Below are 18134 nucleotides of genomic sequence, written 5' to 3' on the forward strand. Positions count from 1 at the left end.
AAAAAAAGTAAAGAAAAAGAATGAAAAAAAAGAAAACTTTTTTTTCTTTCTTTTTTTTTTTTTTCAGGGGGGAAAAAAAAAAAAAAAAAAAAAAAAAAAAACTCCAAGAGCAGAAAAAGGTGCTAAATATTCCCTTTTGGTTAATTTGTTTTCAATTTTAACCATCAAAGTGAGAGAAATGTTACCAGAGACATTATAAGCTGTGTAATAAAAACACACTTGAGTCATATTTTAATGACATATTGTGTCTCAAACTAGCCAATCAAAATTGCTGCCGAAATGAGGAAAACCTCAACTTTATAGCCCAGTGAGACTGCTGCATGTGTGTTGTGGATGGCTGATCAGCTCATAAGCTGCAACAAAAAAAAACAACAACAAAACAAAGGAGACTCCAAGTCCAGCACTGTGTAGGCGAAGGAATTCGGAGCCACACGTCATTCTCTCTCTCTCTCAATATAAATGCGTCATCCTCTTCTCCCAAGCCTTTTAGCTGGAAACAAAACAAACACAAACTGGCAAGTCAAAGTCCAGGCATGTCGACTTCTGGATCCCTCACAACAACAGAATAATTATTATTTGTTTATTATCAGGGAATCTCCTCTTATCAGTATTAACAGCTGTCTATCCATGTATCTAGCTGGCTAGACAAACCCCTGGCAGATGAAAAATTATATTTTAACCATAGAAAATTGCAAAGCATAATTCTGAAAAGAGAGCGAAATACAGACAAAGCAACAGTATTGATTTTTGAAATCTGTTTTTATTTACGTTTTATTAATTTCATGTTGAAAATGATTTATAAAAATCAATCCAAAATTATCTCAAAGTATTGATCAAGCAATCTCCCAGTTGTTGTAATGTTTCCTTTTTTGACCACTTATGTTTGGTGATGATTTGGTGTGAGTTCAGCCTGTAAGCCATAAGCAATTAATCAATTAATCACACGATAAATTTAAATGAGGGAAATTTGTTTAGAGACATCATAATCCACTTTATTTATTGGTTTCGGTCGAAAGTGGTTTTTGTTCCCATTTTATTTTTGGTTGTCGTGTTTTTTTGGACTTTTAAAATATCTTCCAATTCCAGTGTTCAGCATTCTTTACAAAATTAAGGTTTATTAGTCTTCGAGAGACTCAAAACAACAGTATTGTTATTTATTGCTAGAATTACTGGGATAATTTATCGCCCAGCAAAATTTGTTATAGAAACACGAGCAATTTAGCCATGTTTTTAGGTCGGGGAGAACATGCAAACTCATGCTACCAGCGCTAACTTACATCGTGTCGAGCATTTTCTGCATTCCTCACTACATCTGACCATTACTTTGCAGTCATAAACTTCAGCAGGCGGCATGACTCAACTGGTTTTCAGGTGTGAATAATGTCGACATCTTTCGATCTACCTGAACATTTGTCACACTGGAATGTACTGAGCTAATTTTCCTCAGGAGGAGGGCTTTCCTGTCAGCAAACTACCCAGGAAAACATGCTGGGCTGTCTTTTTGTCTTTTTTTTTTTTACCCGCCGGGGTTGGAGATACCATTACAGGGCGTGAGCAGAGAGATGGGGAACACTGCGCGCAGCCAGACACACACAGACTCACGCTGGGGTAAAAGATGTGACGAAGCAGTCTGGACATGTCGATACTCATAAGAAGTTGAGGGATGGATGACACATTCTGCAGTAGTTTCCCCTCACGCAGTTTTATTGGCCGAAACCTTCTTGTCTGGACTTGCAATTTACAGCTACGTCGACTGAAAGTGCGCTTTCTAATATCGAAGCGAGGAGGATTTATTTCTGGTTTACTTGTCGAGGTTTATGCAACATAAACACTGGCTCAGTCCATTTACGTTGGAGCAAAACATTCGTAAAAGTGAACTTATTCACTCAGTGTTTCTGAAAGTTCATTGCCAGCCCAATAAACTGCTGCTTATACAGTTTCTTCCAAAACTAATTTGATGTCAATCCAGCTGTTCTGCAAAGACCTCAGAGGTTTCATAAGAGAACATTAGTAGACGGCATCTTGAAGTGGAAAGCAGGTTTACAGCATGTTTAGCTTCTAAGGCAATGTACCAATGCTTGTTGATACATTCTGGTAGAGATATATAAAATAAGAAAACAAGATAAAACTGCACATTTTATTAAGTATGAAACGAGGTTTTCCCCCAGAAAACTTGCTAAGCCCGTTGGTTGGGGCAGTCATTCATCCAGCGACCCACTGTGTTTTTGAGTTAAAAAATATTTAAATTTGACAGGAAACTTGAAAATAGCACTTGATAATTATGTGTTATTGGAAGATTAATAGCTGAACAACAACCATAAAGTCTTGAAAATGCAAACATTAAAGAAAAACCTTAAATTAATAAGCAATGTTAAGCTTGGTGGGAGCCCAAATAAAGCCTGGTGGCCCGCCAGGCTTATAATACACTGCTATACATTGTTTGTAGTTGTAACATCAGTAAATGTGAATAAGCCAAGTGGGATGAACGCTTTTCAAGACACTGGAGGATAGCAGTCTTTACGCTAGCTTGATATTCAGGGTGGTTTCTTGCCTTGCAGCTATTCATTTTAGGGTTATTTTGTGCTTTTAGCTCACAATGTGAAGACGGTTGGGTTGCAATGGGATAAGACGATGAACTCTTAGGCACTATGACAACGTGAAAATTAGAGGAACCTTTAGAAAAGAAGAAGAAAATTGACTCTGTTAGCTGATGCTTAGTCACAATGTCTGTATTTACCTGATGTGTTATTTCTAACCATTTGACCATGTGGTTTTTCAACACAGTTAAATAGGCATTTATTAGGTTAATAATTATATATTTCTGTTAAACAACTTACCCAGTTACTCAGGTGTTACTCTGACTAATCATATTTTCAAATGAGAAGAGTTTGAAACCTCTTGAAAAATCTCAAACAAAAACGCCAGCATTTCCACTCCTTATTTATAAAATGCTGTAACCTCATGTGTTGGTTTCTGCAGAACACTTTAGTAGGGGATGGCAATATTTTGTGATGACAATAAAAGGGATAGAAACTATTTACTTTTCAGGTAACCGTGCGGCTGTGACTGCATGACACGGCAATTACAGATCCACAAACTGTGCTTGAGAAATATTCCCATTTGTAACATGCTTCTTTAGGACACCAGTCATATAAAGAAGTGATTTATATCACTAAACTGCACACAGCAACTGCATTTAATATATATATTTTTAATTTATTGATAATTATTGATTCTGTCATTGACCAATAAAACAATCCCAACAATACTGACCATTTTTAGGATTATTTTAAACGTCATTAATTGGAATTTATTGTGACAACGATGACTCAAAATGCGTAGTGTCTATCACAATAAATGACAAATGATAAACAATACGATACATGGTCACCCCTAGGCTTCACCACAGACATGTAACATCACCTGACTTATAATTGCCTTAGTAATTATCTTTTTTTTTTAAGTAGTGAATCTGCCACTGTGGGTTGTGAGTTACTCAAATTTACCGGACTTGTCAAAAATCTGCCTTAAGTCTGTCGGTGGTTGGTGTCCATCTTTCGTGTTTCCTGATCTGTAATTGTTTATCGTTGCGTCCGATCGCATCGGCCTGTTTCCGTATGCAGGTTTTATATTTGGACTCTTTCTGCGCCTGAATAATCTCTCTGTTCATTCTCCCCCTCTGGTCTCAGCCTCAGACCTGTGTCTGTGGCTTCTGTTTTCCTGTGATTATCCACATCTCTGTTCGTGTTTTCCCGTCTCACCTTTGTGTTTCTCAGCCTTCTGCTGCCTTGTTTGTCTCTGCAGCCGTTTTAAGCTGTTCCCCCGCTGGGTTTTCTTTTTCTTCCTGCGACCATGCCTCCTCTGCCCATCTTAAAGAGACTGTTTTAATTTTGCTTACAGCAAAGCTTGGCTTCAGGAAGTTATAGAGGGAGGGAGGCGGTAAGTATTAGTGCAGCCAATAGCAGGATGAGTCTCACAAAAGCACCGAGCTTATAGATGTGATGTATGACACTCTACGTGACTGCTTTGGTAAAGAGGGACGGAACATCCTGCTGCAAGGACAGAGATCCTTGACGGCCTGCGTATTTGAGAGCGCGTGTGTGTGTGCGTGTGTGGGCACCGTCACAATGTTAAGGTTTTGAGACCTAAACCCACCAGGCCCCCCTTTTCTGGTGTTGCCATGGCAACAAACAGATAGGTTGTTGGATCCTGTAACCACAGATTTTGTGCAGTCGAACAAAGTCCAAAGTGTTTGACTTCTTGGTCGCCTGATTCTGTTTCAGGTTTGGTCCAGATTTTTTTCTTGCATTTTGGCCTTTTATCTGCACAAAAAACTGTTTAACATCATTCAAATGATTATTTTATCATTTGAAAGAACACAGACCTGACTCACCACCAACTTATTTGTGTTTGCATGTGCACCTACAGGAAAACTGAGATTTAGGGTCCTGCACATCACAGTCTGTGTCAAATCATGCATATCCATATGCTTCCTTTGACATGATTCCCAGTCAACATCGTCTTGTGTTTTATAAAATTTATATTCTAATGCACTCTTACAAAATAGTTCAACCTGCACATCTGTCCACACAAATGAACTCTTGGGTGTCATGTTTAATTGATAACAGGAACTCATGGTTGTTTTGCATTTTGATTGGCTGACAGGTTTTTGCTTTGCGCTACACTGCCCCCTTCGGGTCTGGCATGTCTAAAAGTCTGTATTTGTGCAGATACAAACTTTTCTGAAACTGATCCCGTGTGTCCAATATATATATATTTTTTTTAAACTATGTGGTGGAAATATTTGTTTTTATAGAGACCCGGCTATGTGTGAATAAGGCCTTTGAGATAACTTTGGCACTTACAGTTAAGATGTTCCTTAATATAAGATGTGACTGTTCCTTAATAAGGAAATGTTAAGCTGCATTTTGACTGTCACTACCTTGAAATGTATTCTCATAAGCCTTAATCTTTTATTTATTGATTTTTACCGTAGTCTGTTTGTGGCTGAAGTTTAGATTTCTGCCAGCTTCTCCAAATCCATCATGTCTCATGACAGACAGATGTTTGAAAGCTCAAAAAGATAAAACGTCAACTTGATGTTCAGTTGTTTTTACTGTATGTCTTGATTTCTCTCACCGTTTTGCAGCCGAATGAATCACTGAAAAATACAATTTCCTTCTAAATAGCATTTTGTATCTCTGTGAATTTATTTTCAACCCCTCGCTGATGATGAAAGTCACTAACTTTGAGGTTTCTTCACTCAGAAACAGAAACGTTGTCAGTACAACCAAGTAGTGCTTCTGTATGATGGGCTCTCTGATAAAAATGCTTCTTTTCATTGACATTGTTATCCCTTCTCAATATCCTGATACTGTTGAAAACGCTGATATCTGAATGAAAGCACGCCTAACTTTGAAATGAGTCATCTGCTCTTAGAGCTCTACAGTCGTCCTTGTGAGTCATGGCTCGAAACGCACAAATCAAGCAGTAACAGTTCAGGGTTTGCTAAGTTTTGCTTCACCGTTGTGTTCACAGGCCTGAAACCCAGCAGAAAGCCCTGGTCACTACCCCGCCCCCTCCCCCGCCGCCTCCTCCACCTCCGCCTGAGCTGGCAGGGCCGACGGAGCCGGAGGAAGAGATCCTGGGCTCTGATGATGAGGAGCAGGAGGACCCAGCAGACTACTGTAAAGGTCAGCGTTACAGACACACACGTGCTGAATTTATCCGTTTGGGATCTTCCTCCCTCCACATCTGTCCTGCAGAGCTCGATGATGGAGTGTTTTGTTGTTGTTTTTTAACCCCTCTCCGTCCCTTTTCTTTCCTCTCTCTGTTGCATCCTGATGAGATTTCCAACAGTGTTGCTATAAACATTAGCGTGTCGCAAACATTTCAAGGTTGTTTGGCTCCTGCAAGAATGGAGCAGCTGTAGCTCACAAAGACGAAGGCATTTCATGCATTTAAGTGCATTATGTTTTTTCCAAATTACGGAAAATTCTAGAGAAAGAATTTTAGCATGTAAAATTCTAAATATTTACTCATTATTACTTATCTTTCCTCACTTGTGGTCTATCTTAAAACTCGCAAGTTCTATTCATGTCCATATTTGAAATGAAGAAACATTTGAAAAGGTTAAAATCATGTAGCTGAGAACTGAGACATTTGACACTGAATTCTGGGTCAGAGCGCAATGCAGTTGCCACCTAAAATGAAAGTAGTGAAAGCAAAGTGTCCAGGTTTAAAGGGCTCACATATATGTGCTGATTTATCTAGTTAATAGGAGAAAGTTGCAAACAATGTTGCATGCAAGCAGTTAGTTGCACATCTATGAGAAAAACATCCAGGAGACACAGTTTGCTTGTAATTTGCCACAGATCCGTATTTGAAAAAAAATTACAAGTATTCGTGCAGAATTCAGGAAGATCCTATAATTTCTGCTCCCATTCTGACCAGTGTTGATGTTCAAATGCATGTCGACACATTTTTTCCAATCGAGTCACTGTTAATCTCATTAAAGTGTAGCTGCACTATCATAGCAAAGGTGTTGAAATGATGTTCTATGGAGACCCGTGATAAACTCTACAAGTCTGTCTGTATTTAGTTTTCAACAGGCTCACCCCTAACATTTCACATAAAGATACTACGTATGTATCTTGTAAGGAAAGTAATGACTGTCATGTTGAGTCAGAGCACATTTGAAGTTAAATAATCTCTTTAATTTGGTTGATTTGCCTCAAAAAGAAAAAAGAAACAAGTCCCTGCTGCAGCTAATTGTTGTGGATACAAAAACAGGGTTAATGTTTTGAGAGAGGAGTTATTTAGTGGTTTAATAATGCAATCTGAGAATGGCAGCGGACATTTTGAACTGGTAGACGTACATAAAAATGAGAAAACAAGATATAACTGCACATTTGATTAAGTATGAAACAAGGTTTCCCCCAGAAAACTTGCTAAGCCTGGTGGTTGGGTCATTCATCCACCGTCGTGTTTTTGAGTTAAAAAATGTTTAAATTTGACAGAAAATTTGTATGCATCACTTGATAATTATGTGTGATTGGAAAATTACCTGAACACTAACTATAAAGTCTTAAAAAATGTAAACATTAAAAAAAAAAAAAAAAACTTAAATAAATAAGCAAATATCTGAACTATGACCTCAAATCCCACTGGAGTTGAGAGAAGTGCTCTTAAAAAGAAAAATACCAGTTATAGTCTGTTTAGATTTCATATTTACAAGATGTTCAGGTTTTCTAGCTCTGAAACAATATATCTGCCCTTTACGAATTTATCAGTTTAATAATTATCAGTGAATTTTGATCAAACCCTACCAATGCTACAAAAGCTTTCTGACTGGAGACAGTGACTTATCTTTCTAAAGAAACAGTCAAACTGTCAGTTTTCACTTCATTAAGACAAGAAATCATCAGAAAAGTGAAAGAATAAAATTTCTTTTATATACTTTGCTTTCACATCATTGTCTGAAAGAAAAATGTGTTTTTAATTTGGCAACTTCAACACACTGTTTACTTTGCAGCGTCTTTTATAGCAGTGTAAAAGTTTTGAGTAGAGGTTTTTCTCTTTGAAGCTTTAAACTTAATGCCTTTTATATCCTTTTTCTTTATCTTTTATTGTGAAAGCCAGTTTTTGAAATCTCACCATTTATACTGCAAAGGCTTTTGAGCTTTCACGCATTGACTCATTTGTCATGCTTGAAATAAACTCTTGTACACAACAAATCATGCTTACAGCACTTTACAAAAACAAATATATGTGTTGAATTTCTGGCATATTAAAAATCCAGCCCATAAATTGATTAATGTTTTGATAGTAATGGATAATTCATCAGATTTTGGCCTTGATCAATGTTTCTCCATTGTAATCTCTGCAGAAAATATGTAAAAATATAAAGGTCTTGAAAGTAGTGATTATTTGTATTTTCAGTTTATGAATCCTAAAGAGGATTTGAGCTCAAGGTCTTTTCTGAATGTTTCATTATAAAGACATTATATTTGTTTTTTGTTATTTTTGTTTGTTTTTTTACTTTTTAACTTTTGATACTTTTAGTTTTTATGTCTTTTTATATTCACATACTTGCCTTAACATTAACTGCCCATTCGGGACTTGAATAAATCTGAAATCTATAATGGATTGATTTGAACAAAGTGCTGCGGTCAAAATATTCCATTTAATGAAAATATATCTTTACTGCATTATTGCAGAGCTTATTGATGGAGACTGTCGGACTGATGTGTTTCAAGCTACAGTCTTACATATTTTTCATATCTGGTGATGTAAAAGAATTTTAATAGTAAAGAAACAAAGTGCATCATCCACATCACCAGAACCCAATCACAAGAGTTGCTTTTCAGGTGACGTATTGGGATGAAAAGTGTAAAATTAGTTTTTGCTTTTTTCACTTTTCCGTACTTAAAGTAGTTTTTAGATGGATTGCTAGTCTGTGATTATATCAGTCATTTTAGGTGAAGGATGTTCATCAGTGCAGACAGAGTGTCTGCATGGCATAGCATGTGATTGGAAATGTTTCCTGCTAATTTGTATAGGATTCCCCATAAATTGTGATGCATATGTTAGATATGCAGGTAGGACTAAATAAATTATTCTTACTGTTAAACATACTCTTCATGAAGCACACATTTCTGTCTGAAGAATATTTGTTTGATGTAATATTCTAATCTGTAACGCTGTGTTTCCGTGTTGCGGTGCGTTGCGTAGATGCTCCTTTAAGTGCTAGCTTGCCGTTGTGTCGGAGTCTGATGCAGCTCTCTGTGTGACCTTCACCTTCCTTGCTTCACCTCTCTCAGGAGGATACCATCCGGTGAAGATCGGGGATTTATTCAACGGAAGGTACCATGTGATCAGGAAGTTGGGATGGGGTCACTTCTCCACAGTATGGCTGTGCTGGGACATACAGTGAGTCTCGTCACAAACAAACACCTTCACTGCAGCACAATCTGCCCTTTCAGAGTTTCGCTTTTTTTTTTTTTTTTCTGTCTGCACATCCTCTACAAACACAGACGTGACCCAGAAACGGCACTCACTCAAGTCGACACATTCAGGTGCTAGCTTTGAAGCGCACGTCACACGCACCGCAAGCGCACACCACACATGCACTTGTTGACAGAATCCGGTTCGTCTCCTCTCTGACAACTGCAACCAACACCGTCCTGCGCTGGAAACCGAATCTGTCAGCTTGAACTATAACTTGGTTTGCCGTGGCAACCAGGGCAGGTGGCTGACAGGATCAGCAACCAGGAGTAACCTCTCACCGACTCGCTCACAAACTAATTTACTCGGGCCGCTGGTGTTAATTACACTAATGTTGGAAATAAGATGGAGTTCGGTTGCTGTTTCAGAACCAAGGTGTTGGACGAGTAAATTGTATGCCTTTTGTTTTTGCATATCTAAATTTAACAATGGATTAATTCCTTCTACATACATCCTTTCCAACATTGTTCTCTTTTATTTCTCTTTTATTATTAGTTTTTCCATTTCTCAAAGTCTTATTATTAGTTATTATTATTCTGGCTTTCACAGCATGCTGGAGTAATAACAGAACATAAATTAATAAATGTAGTGCAGAGGCAAGAGAAGGAAAGATTGTACATGCATGGTAATAAAAACTTAAAAACCCCCAAAACAAAACAAGGTAGGGTAAAATGAAATATAAAAAAAAACAATATGAATTTAAAAAACAAAAATATTACCATGACTTTTGTCCTTGCATAAAAGCTGCGATGTGCAGTAATGTTTTCAAGGAGGCAGCGGTTTCTGTAGAGTTCAAGGAAGTTGATTTCGTAACTAAATCCTTCCTCCCTTTTGTTTAGTTCTGCTCCTGGGCGCCCACAGAGATTTCAGGGGAATATACATATTAGTTAAAAATGGCCCAGAGATATCTGTTAACTCGGCTCTATAATTGCATAACGACACGTTTTCCCAGAGAAAACCAAGCAGAAATTCGGCTTTTCCAGCCTGTCAGTCAGTTTTGCCCGTCTGTGTTTGTGTCGGACTACAGAGTGAAGAACTTCGTGGCGATGAAGGTGGTGAAAAGCGCCCAGCACTACACGGAAACGGCCCTGGATGAGATCAAATTGTTGCGATGTGTGAGAATCTGATTGGTTTATTAATTGTTTTTTTATCAGTATTTGGGTTTTTATCCTTCCTGTCTTTTTTTCTTCTTTTGATCTTGCACTCGTTCACCTCCTTATGTTCTCTGTTTTCTTCTTCTTCTATTTTAACATAATTCTCTCTCGTCCATTTCACCTCCAGGTGAGAGAGAGCGACCCCGGCGACCCAAACAAAGACATGGTGGTTCAGCTGATAGACGATTTCAAGATCTCTGGCGTCAACGGCATACGTATCCTCGTCAGACGTTTTACCCGTTTCGTGTTTTTTTTTTTTTTTTTTTTTTTTTACAACCGTTCCCGTCAGAGAAACGATATTTTCAGCCCTTGACTCATCCAACCAGATGTGTGTATGGTGTTTGAGGTGCTGGGTCATCACCTGCTGAAATGGATCATTAAATCCAACTACCAGGGTCTGCCGCTGCCATGTGTCAAGAGCATCATCAGACAGGTGATGATACACGCGCTGCAACACGCTGCTGCGGTGGATTCCATTAAATATGGAAGAAGCACCCGAAACATGGCAATTCATCAAATTATCCCAGTTTGACACCTTTCATCCCCTTGAGGAATCAGATTTAATCCGCATTTAACATGAATTGGTGCCATGCTCCCTTTTTTTATATATTTTTTTTTTCCCCCCCCAATCTGAATAATTTTTTTTATTTTCATGTATAAAAGGGAAGCTTTAGCTTTCTGCCGCCTCATCTTACAGAACATTATTGGCTGGATTATTGTGTTAAAACCAAGGTAATTCAGTAGGCGTTATTAATATTAGGGACTCATCCGTGTGTCGGGACAATTACAGGGAAAAATGCACATTGGCATGAATGGAAGAAGTGGGTGTGATCATTTTTCATCCAGAAGGTTTTTCATAGCATAATAAAACCAAATAAGAAAAAGAAACCTGATGGCCTTATAAGAGGTTTGCTTTAGTTTGGTGTCTTTGTGTCACTCAGTGGGATGAATAAATATTTCACACGATCTTCCCCAAAACAGCTGCTCTCGTCGTTTACATGATTTGGAAAGAAAAGCGAGCCAGAAACGTTGGCTTAAAGATGGATCCATTTCCACTACTGTTGAAGCACCAGCTGCATGGTTGGTGTTCTTCTTTAATAAAAACCCGATTTTGTTTAAGCACATAAAATCTTCGATTGAATAAATTAAGGATGGTCTGAGAAATGGTCGAAGTCTGAGCGCATCGGAAGCTTCTTTGCTGCGTCTTCGCCCACAAACGATGATGATGGCGTAACGCAACCATTCGCTTGATATTCTTACACTTTTTACTGAGCTGAAGGCATGATAGTTGTATGGGAAGAGGCAACAACTGTTCACACTGGGTCCCCATTAAGACTCCAAACACTCACGACAGTCAGCCAGCTCTCGCCTGGGAGGGAAAATGTTGCTATTGGCTCTTTTCTGCTTAAAATATCCAAAGATGCACAACTTCTGTTAACTCCTGCTGCGGTTGGCCGTCCTCAATTTCGAGGCAGCACAACAAGGTTTTTAATTCATTTGGGTCAAACACAGGAGATGCAGACAGCGGTTCAATTTAGACTCGATCAACGCTCCTATTCTCAGACACGAGACTTGGGGGCATTTTCCCATCAGCCACCTGATCAGCATGTGAAGTTGCTGAACTCTTTCAGTCTGCCTCCTGAAAGCTGCCCAGACGATGAATAGAGTGATAGATGAGGCTGTTTTCCTCTTCAATCCCCAAAAAGAAAAGAAACCGATATGAAAAAAGAAAAAAACTCCAAAAGATTTACTGTTTGGTTTTTGGATGAGTGTTTTAATTTAAAGTTTTTGTTGATATGCAAAAAAAAAAAAAAAAAAGAATTGAAGGAGAGAAAAATCAGCGTTGTTATGATTGTCTGTTGATTTAAACGTCTGTGCAGGTCCTGCAGGGTTTGGACTACCTCCACACAAAGTGTAAAATCATCCACACAGACATCAAACCTGAGAACATCCTGATGTGTGTGGACGACGTGTTCGTGAGGCGCATGGCCATGGAGGCCACCGAGTGGCAGAAAGCTGGAGCTCCACCCCCGTCCGGATCAGCTGGTACCAACACAAACACTGCTTTAGTATTTTCTTTTTTTCCCCATTTATGAACATCGTTAGAACAATTAGACGTAAATGAAACCTGGTCTGTTGGTGCGAGGTTGTTACATTTGACATTTCTTCCAGCGTAAAATATGACGGCGCAGGAACTGAGCGATCAAAATGGTCAATAGAACTGAATATAATCTTACAAAGTGTTTTGTGACTTCTCCACTGTGGTGTTTTTATCCAGACTGTCACATTTTTTTCTTAAATAATCATGGAAGCTGTTATTAGAACAACCATGATAACAAGAAGTATTATTTTAGGGACGCCCACCATCTGGGACATACTGCAGTGTGTTTGGCCAGTTACTCAGCTCATCATCTACTTTAGCCCAGAAGGGATTGACCCATTTGCAGAAAGGTTCCTACTTCTAATTCAAATTTCCAGCACGTATCGTCTTCTATTAATTTAATGCCACGTTGTCTCACAGGAGTGTGATGAGATCTACGTGTGATTTTTATATTGTGCAAGCTTCCCTCGTGTATCGCTAACATGTTTTCCGCAATCTGCCAAAAAAAATCCCCAGCCCTGGTTCCTGTCCTCGCTAGTCGACATCTTTGTTAATTTCTAAAAGCGGGAAATTTAGAAATTAACTTGAAGCTTTTCTTCTTGTGGTAGCTTGAAGTAACGAACAGTCTGGTCTTTAAAATCTGCTTCATGCAAAGACAAGTCGATGTGTAAGTACTAGCAGCATGGTAAACGCATGAGGTTCCTGCAAGGGAGCTGCAGGGAGTATTTCCTCTTGTCTGCGTTCGTTTTGTCGTTAAGTTAAATTAACACAAGATAGAAGTTGCTAAATCTCTTTCATTAAGTGTTTTCTTTCTCATGTCTTTTAATCAAATTGTTTAAATCAGTTTTATTGAAGTTACAAATAAAACGTAATACTTTAGGCCTGAACACCGAAAACCCCGTCAAACTGGTGGTATTTCAATGCCGAGGTGTCAAAGGTCATGAGGGATTTTGTGTGGACTCTGACCGCAGTTCATTGGTATAAATTTTGCAACTATTGCACCTATTGTTAAAATAATAGGTGCAACACACAGTCATTTATCTCTCAATTTCACTTTAGTTAAATTTTAAATAGTAGCATAAACAGTCAGTTTAAAAGCTCACATTCATTAAACTCGGCCAAACGCAGAAGTCTTTTTTTTTTTTTTAAAGAAAGAGTGACCTATTTCTCATTTTTGTAGCTAGAAAGACTGAAACTTTTTTTTCTCTTTACCAAGAAACACAAAACATTTAGGACAAGACCCTTTTCACATATAATGTTCTTTAAAAGCAAAATAATAATAATTAAAAAACCAAAAAAAACACAAGATTAGTCACTGACATGTTTCTAGTTTCGTAATAATTATTACTTCTGCATTGGAGTAGAAAAAAGCAGATGATTCTGATTTGAAATCCACATTTTAGTAAAATATTCAAAACATTGTCAAATCTAATGAAGCAGATTTCTTTGAAAAAGGATCATAAAGTTCTTGTTGCACAGAAAGGAAGGAGCTTCTTGGTGCTTCCTCAGCTCCCTCCCTTTTGGCGCTTTGAAGATAATTTTTTTTTTTTTTCTTCACAACAACTTCCTCCACTGGAAAAGAAAAATGTTCCAAAACCTCGATATGAACCCTGTCCTCTTGCTGAACCCCAGTGTGAGCTGTCAGATGCTTGCATCAGTCAGTCTTTTCCAGCAGCTTGCATTTTGTACATTTGAAAGGGAATACAACTACCAACATTGAAAACAAAGAGCGCTCGACGGCGGTGGCAGAGTCGGTCTGCGACTGAAGAGGCAGAGCGAATTCACTCTTTTTATGCCGACATAAACGCCTGTCGTTCGTCTTATGTGCAGCATCGGCTGATCGCCCTGTGATAAAACAGAGGGAATGTTTCAGAATATTTCACGAAGCTGGAAGATTCTGTCCCCTAACAAGGAGGATTTTCTTCTGCAGGTCACACCAAAAATAATGAGGGATTTCCAGAAATAACGACACGTTTCTGTTGTCTATCAGTCCAGAGTGTCTGTGAGCCATTAAGGGAAAAATACGAGAGACTGCACGTTCATAATTTTCCATGTTTGCAAAGCAGGTAGGACCAGCGAGTATCTAATGTGTTTAAGACTGCAGTAAATAATTGAAGGCTTTCATCGATCTGCAACGAGGAAGGAAGGCAGTGGGTGTGCACAAGGAATGCTTCTTCATTTGTTTGTCATTTAAAGTCCCAACAAAACCCACCAAAGCGGATGCGTTTTCCCCGGATTTCATTTGACATGCCAACACAAAGTGGTGCATAATGTCTAATGTGAGAAGTGTAGCCCAAGTTTTTTTTTATTTTTTTTTAAATTCGGCTTCTTTTAAGCTGACCCTCTTAGAGAAACTGGGTCACTCTTATCTGAACATCTTACAGAGGACTGTTCAATAAAATAATGCAAAAACTCTCACTCCAAGATGCCCACAAATCTTGCAACCATCTATCTAAATTTAAGGCCTTAAGGGGGTAGTATTATGTGATTTCCAGACACATAGTGCCATTTTATACCGTAATCACGTAACTATATTATCTTCAGTTGTTAGGAAAATGCTACACATTTCAAGTATCACTTAAAAGAAATTTTACTTTCTGATCTAATGCCTTGAAATTGGGCCTCCGTCTCTTTAAAATTCTTGCTCTTTCTGAGACTTCAGGAAGTCATGACATGGCTCCTCTATTAACCCTTTAGCGACATTTTTACCAGCATTCCACTGAGATGTAGCTCACATTTCGAGCCAAGCAGATGCTCAGTTCCACCAGCTGTTTGCTAATTGCTGCTGGCTAGTCTGAAGGAGCTGAGTGAAGGAGGGCTGCTCTGTGAGGCAGAAGCAAGGAAGCTTGGAAACTGCAGCTCTGAGGAGGAGCTATACCTTGAAGGCAGGGCTAGGTCCAACCAGGCATTTTCCCACAGCTGTGTGTTTGCCATGGAGATCAAAGTATTTCTCAAACATGCATGAAAGAATCAAAATAACATGATGTAAAGCTCAAAAATATCTATTTTACGTAATACTGCCTCTTTAAAATCATTAAAGAAGTAAGTTGGTCTTTAATATGTTACCTCAGATCTTAAATTTTATCTCGACAGGACTAATTAATCTAGTATAATCTTTTTTTTTTTCTCGCTGGACTTTTCTGTTCAAGCAAAAGTTTGAGTCGCACCCAGACATTTTCACTGCAACTCGAGACAGTTCAGGGTACTGCCAACTAGCTGCTAGCTAGCTAGCTTGTTTTCATCCATCATGGGGAAGTTCAAATTTATCACCAGTTTGTAGATTTCTGTGGAGAAATGGGTGTTAAACTTAATTAGTAAAGAGCTTAAAAAGTCTTACATTTGAGTTGGTGAAACCTGCGGGAGCCCTGACGCCACAAAGCTAGCCTTTATGAAAACAATTGTTGAAAAAAAGGCCTGTCTCAATATAAAGGAAGGTTGGACTGACAGGGAAGCAGCTGTTCAGAGCTGAAGTTAAAACGAATGGAGCTACATAATCCTGAGAGGCAAACCTGCTGCTTGTTGGTTTGTCACATAAAATCTCAAAGTTCGTGGAAGTTTGTTGTTTTGCAGTGAGCCGATCTTTACCTGAAAGGTCCTGATTGCTGCCTGATCAGAATCTGAAGCCACTCATCTTTGTCTGTCTGTCCGTGTCTTTCAGTTAGCACAGCGCCCCAGCTCAAACCGGTGAGTACGTCTGATGTGAGTATGAACTAAAAAGAAAAAACACACACACACACACACACACACACACACAACATAAAACAAAGTTAAAAGCAAAACATCCAGGTTTGTCCATGCTTTGGTTTGTAAGCATTTGGTTTTGTTTGCATCACGGTCAGCAGAGCTCGCTCACAAGCCGCTGAGATCCAAGCAAATGAAACAGTATTCAGAGAGCCTGGGGAGGGGAGATTGATTTAAAAAAGGATGTATGCTGCCCCCTGCTGAGTGGGAGTCAGAAAGCAAGATAATTTAAACAACACAGTCATCGTTTTATCTTTTTCTGTCTGCATATCGGCAGACTTTTTGACCTTTTATAAATAGAGTTTTTTCTCTTCTTCGACACGAAACCCACATGACTATGAAACTCAGAAACATAAGAATATATACGATTATTTTCCTGCGTGGTTTGATCAGATTTGATTGAAAATAATTCTGCAACAGCCTTCAGTTGTGGAGTTTGGCATCATGTCTCATCAGTCAAAACTAATAACTGAATAATCCACCATTGGCATTTCTCATGCTATATGTGTATATCGACGGGTTTTTTTCCTCTGATTTATGGCTATATCTACTTTTTCCTTCTATTCCCAGGTGGGAAAAATCTCCAAGAACAAGAAGAAGAAGCTGAAGAAGAAGCAGAAACGGCAGGCCGAGCTGCTGGAGAGGCGGATGTTGGAGATCGAAGCCTTGGAGCGAGAGGCCGAGATCAGGGAGGAGAGAGCCAAAGAGAGCGGCGACAAAGGTGACGCTGAACGCAGCCTGCCTTCGCCGCAGCAGCAGCCGCCGCCGGTGGCGCCTCTGGGACCCAGCATGGCTCTGGGAGAGAGCGACGATGACGACGATGACGAGGAGGATGGAGAGGACGAAGAGGAGGAGGGAGCAGAGAGGGAGAGACCTGTCAGGTTGACGAATCATACATGTGAGTTCTGTTGGTGAATCGTCAGAAATGTGTGAATGTCGGCATACGTTTCTCATACAGGTGCACAAGTTTGAATTTACTGTGGATTTTCTCTCATTCACACAGGGTCAGAATCTAACATCAGATTGTCTCTTACCAAGTTGCAGAAAAAAAACATGCTTTTTTTTTTCTTTTGCCTAACTGTGGTTGCACATTTGAAATCTTTTCTCATTGGAAACGGTGAAATCGTTTGGTTTTCTGAGACGAACCTGACGTCTAGAGCACAGTCCATTCGTTGAACCAGTGTTACTGAGTGCTTCAGGTCACTGCTCCGTTGATGATCAAACTGTGATTATCATTCGTCGGAACGTTAAAGAACAACGCCGGATCCACCGAGGTTCAAACCTTTTTACGACCAGGGAAACGCCGTAACGGAGTCAGCAAGAGGCTGCAGATAACAGTGGTTCTACTAATCGATTATTCTAACAATTAATCGATCAATAGGATCATGCAGTTCTTTCATTTAACCACTAAAGCGTATTTCATACAATATTAGACATACATTTAAAAAAATGCTAATAAATGATTCAGTTCCTTTTATTTTTAAGACAATGAAAATAAAATTATTGCCAAAAGTGCAATAGCAGCATTCCCTTAGCGTTTGCTTGGCCTTTTGTAGGAAAGGCTAAAGAATTACTTCCAATGTCAACATGGTGGAAAAAGTTCCATCCCTTCAGTTTGACTTAACGTAAATAAACACAGTGTAGAGATAATCTATTGATTATTTTTTGGGGATTAATCTCAACTAAAGATTTTTTTTTTCTTGTTACAGAATTTGAAACAGGCGAAACTAAAAATGCCACTTGAGAAGTTCATATAAATGTAGACAAAAAATTGTCTTTCGTCTTAAACACAAAATGTAAATATTTCTGATATTTATATCTGATGGAATGATGCTTTCTGTGGCGTGTTTGATTCGGTTCAAACCAGGTGACAGAAACATGCCTGGAAACGTTGTTGTACTTAAAAAATCGTCTCAAAATTTGCTTCGACAACTGGAATGGAAGCACAGTTTGTGATTCAGCCCGGCAGCATGCAGATGCAGTTTTGTGCTGCCTGTGAATGGGAAGGATGTGGGTCGGCTCCAAGCTGATTCACAGAAACAAACATTTTCTCCGTCTGCCTCCCCCCCCCCCCCCCCCCCCCTTGCACCCCTTCCATACGCCCCTCTTTGTTCTATCCTGTTTTTCCTCTT

The 18134-nt window shown here is 39.0% G+C and overlaps 1 protein-coding gene across 10 annotated transcripts in view; it reads left to right on the plus strand.

Moving 5' to 3' along the window:
- The window catches only part of srpk2 (SRSF protein kinase 2), a 70300-nt gene that overhangs the window by 36769 nt on the left and 15397 nt on the right, over positions 1–18134 (plus strand). For 7 of the 10 annotated variants that reach the window (XM_015017267.1, XM_015017272.1, XM_015017266.1 and 4 more), the window contains 8 exons: positions 5539–5693; positions 8823–8931; positions 10034–10121; positions 10288–10375; positions 10487–10593; positions 12041–12206; positions 15920–15960; positions 16573–16900. In XM_015017267.1, the coding sequence (XP_014872753.1) occupies positions 5539–5693; positions 8823–8931; positions 10034–10121; positions 10288–10375; positions 10487–10593; positions 12041–12206; positions 15920–15960; positions 16573–16900 (1082 nt within the window). The remainder of the gene's footprint in view (positions 1–5538; positions 5694–8822; positions 8932–10033; positions 10122–10287; positions 10376–10486; positions 10594–12040; positions 12207–15919; positions 15961–16572; positions 16901–18134) is intronic. The other 3 variants (XM_015017268.1, XM_015017276.1, XM_015017275.1) reach the window with 1 other exon arrangement.

This window comes from Poecilia latipinna, unplaced genomic scaffold, assembly GCF_001443285.1.
Source record: "Poecilia latipinna isolate Pla-1442-1.1 unplaced genomic scaffold, P_latipinna-1.0 Scaffold2122, whole genome shotgun sequence".
NCBI classification, from domain to species: domain Eukaryota; kingdom Metazoa; phylum Chordata; class Actinopteri; order Cyprinodontiformes; family Poeciliidae; genus Poecilia; species Poecilia latipinna.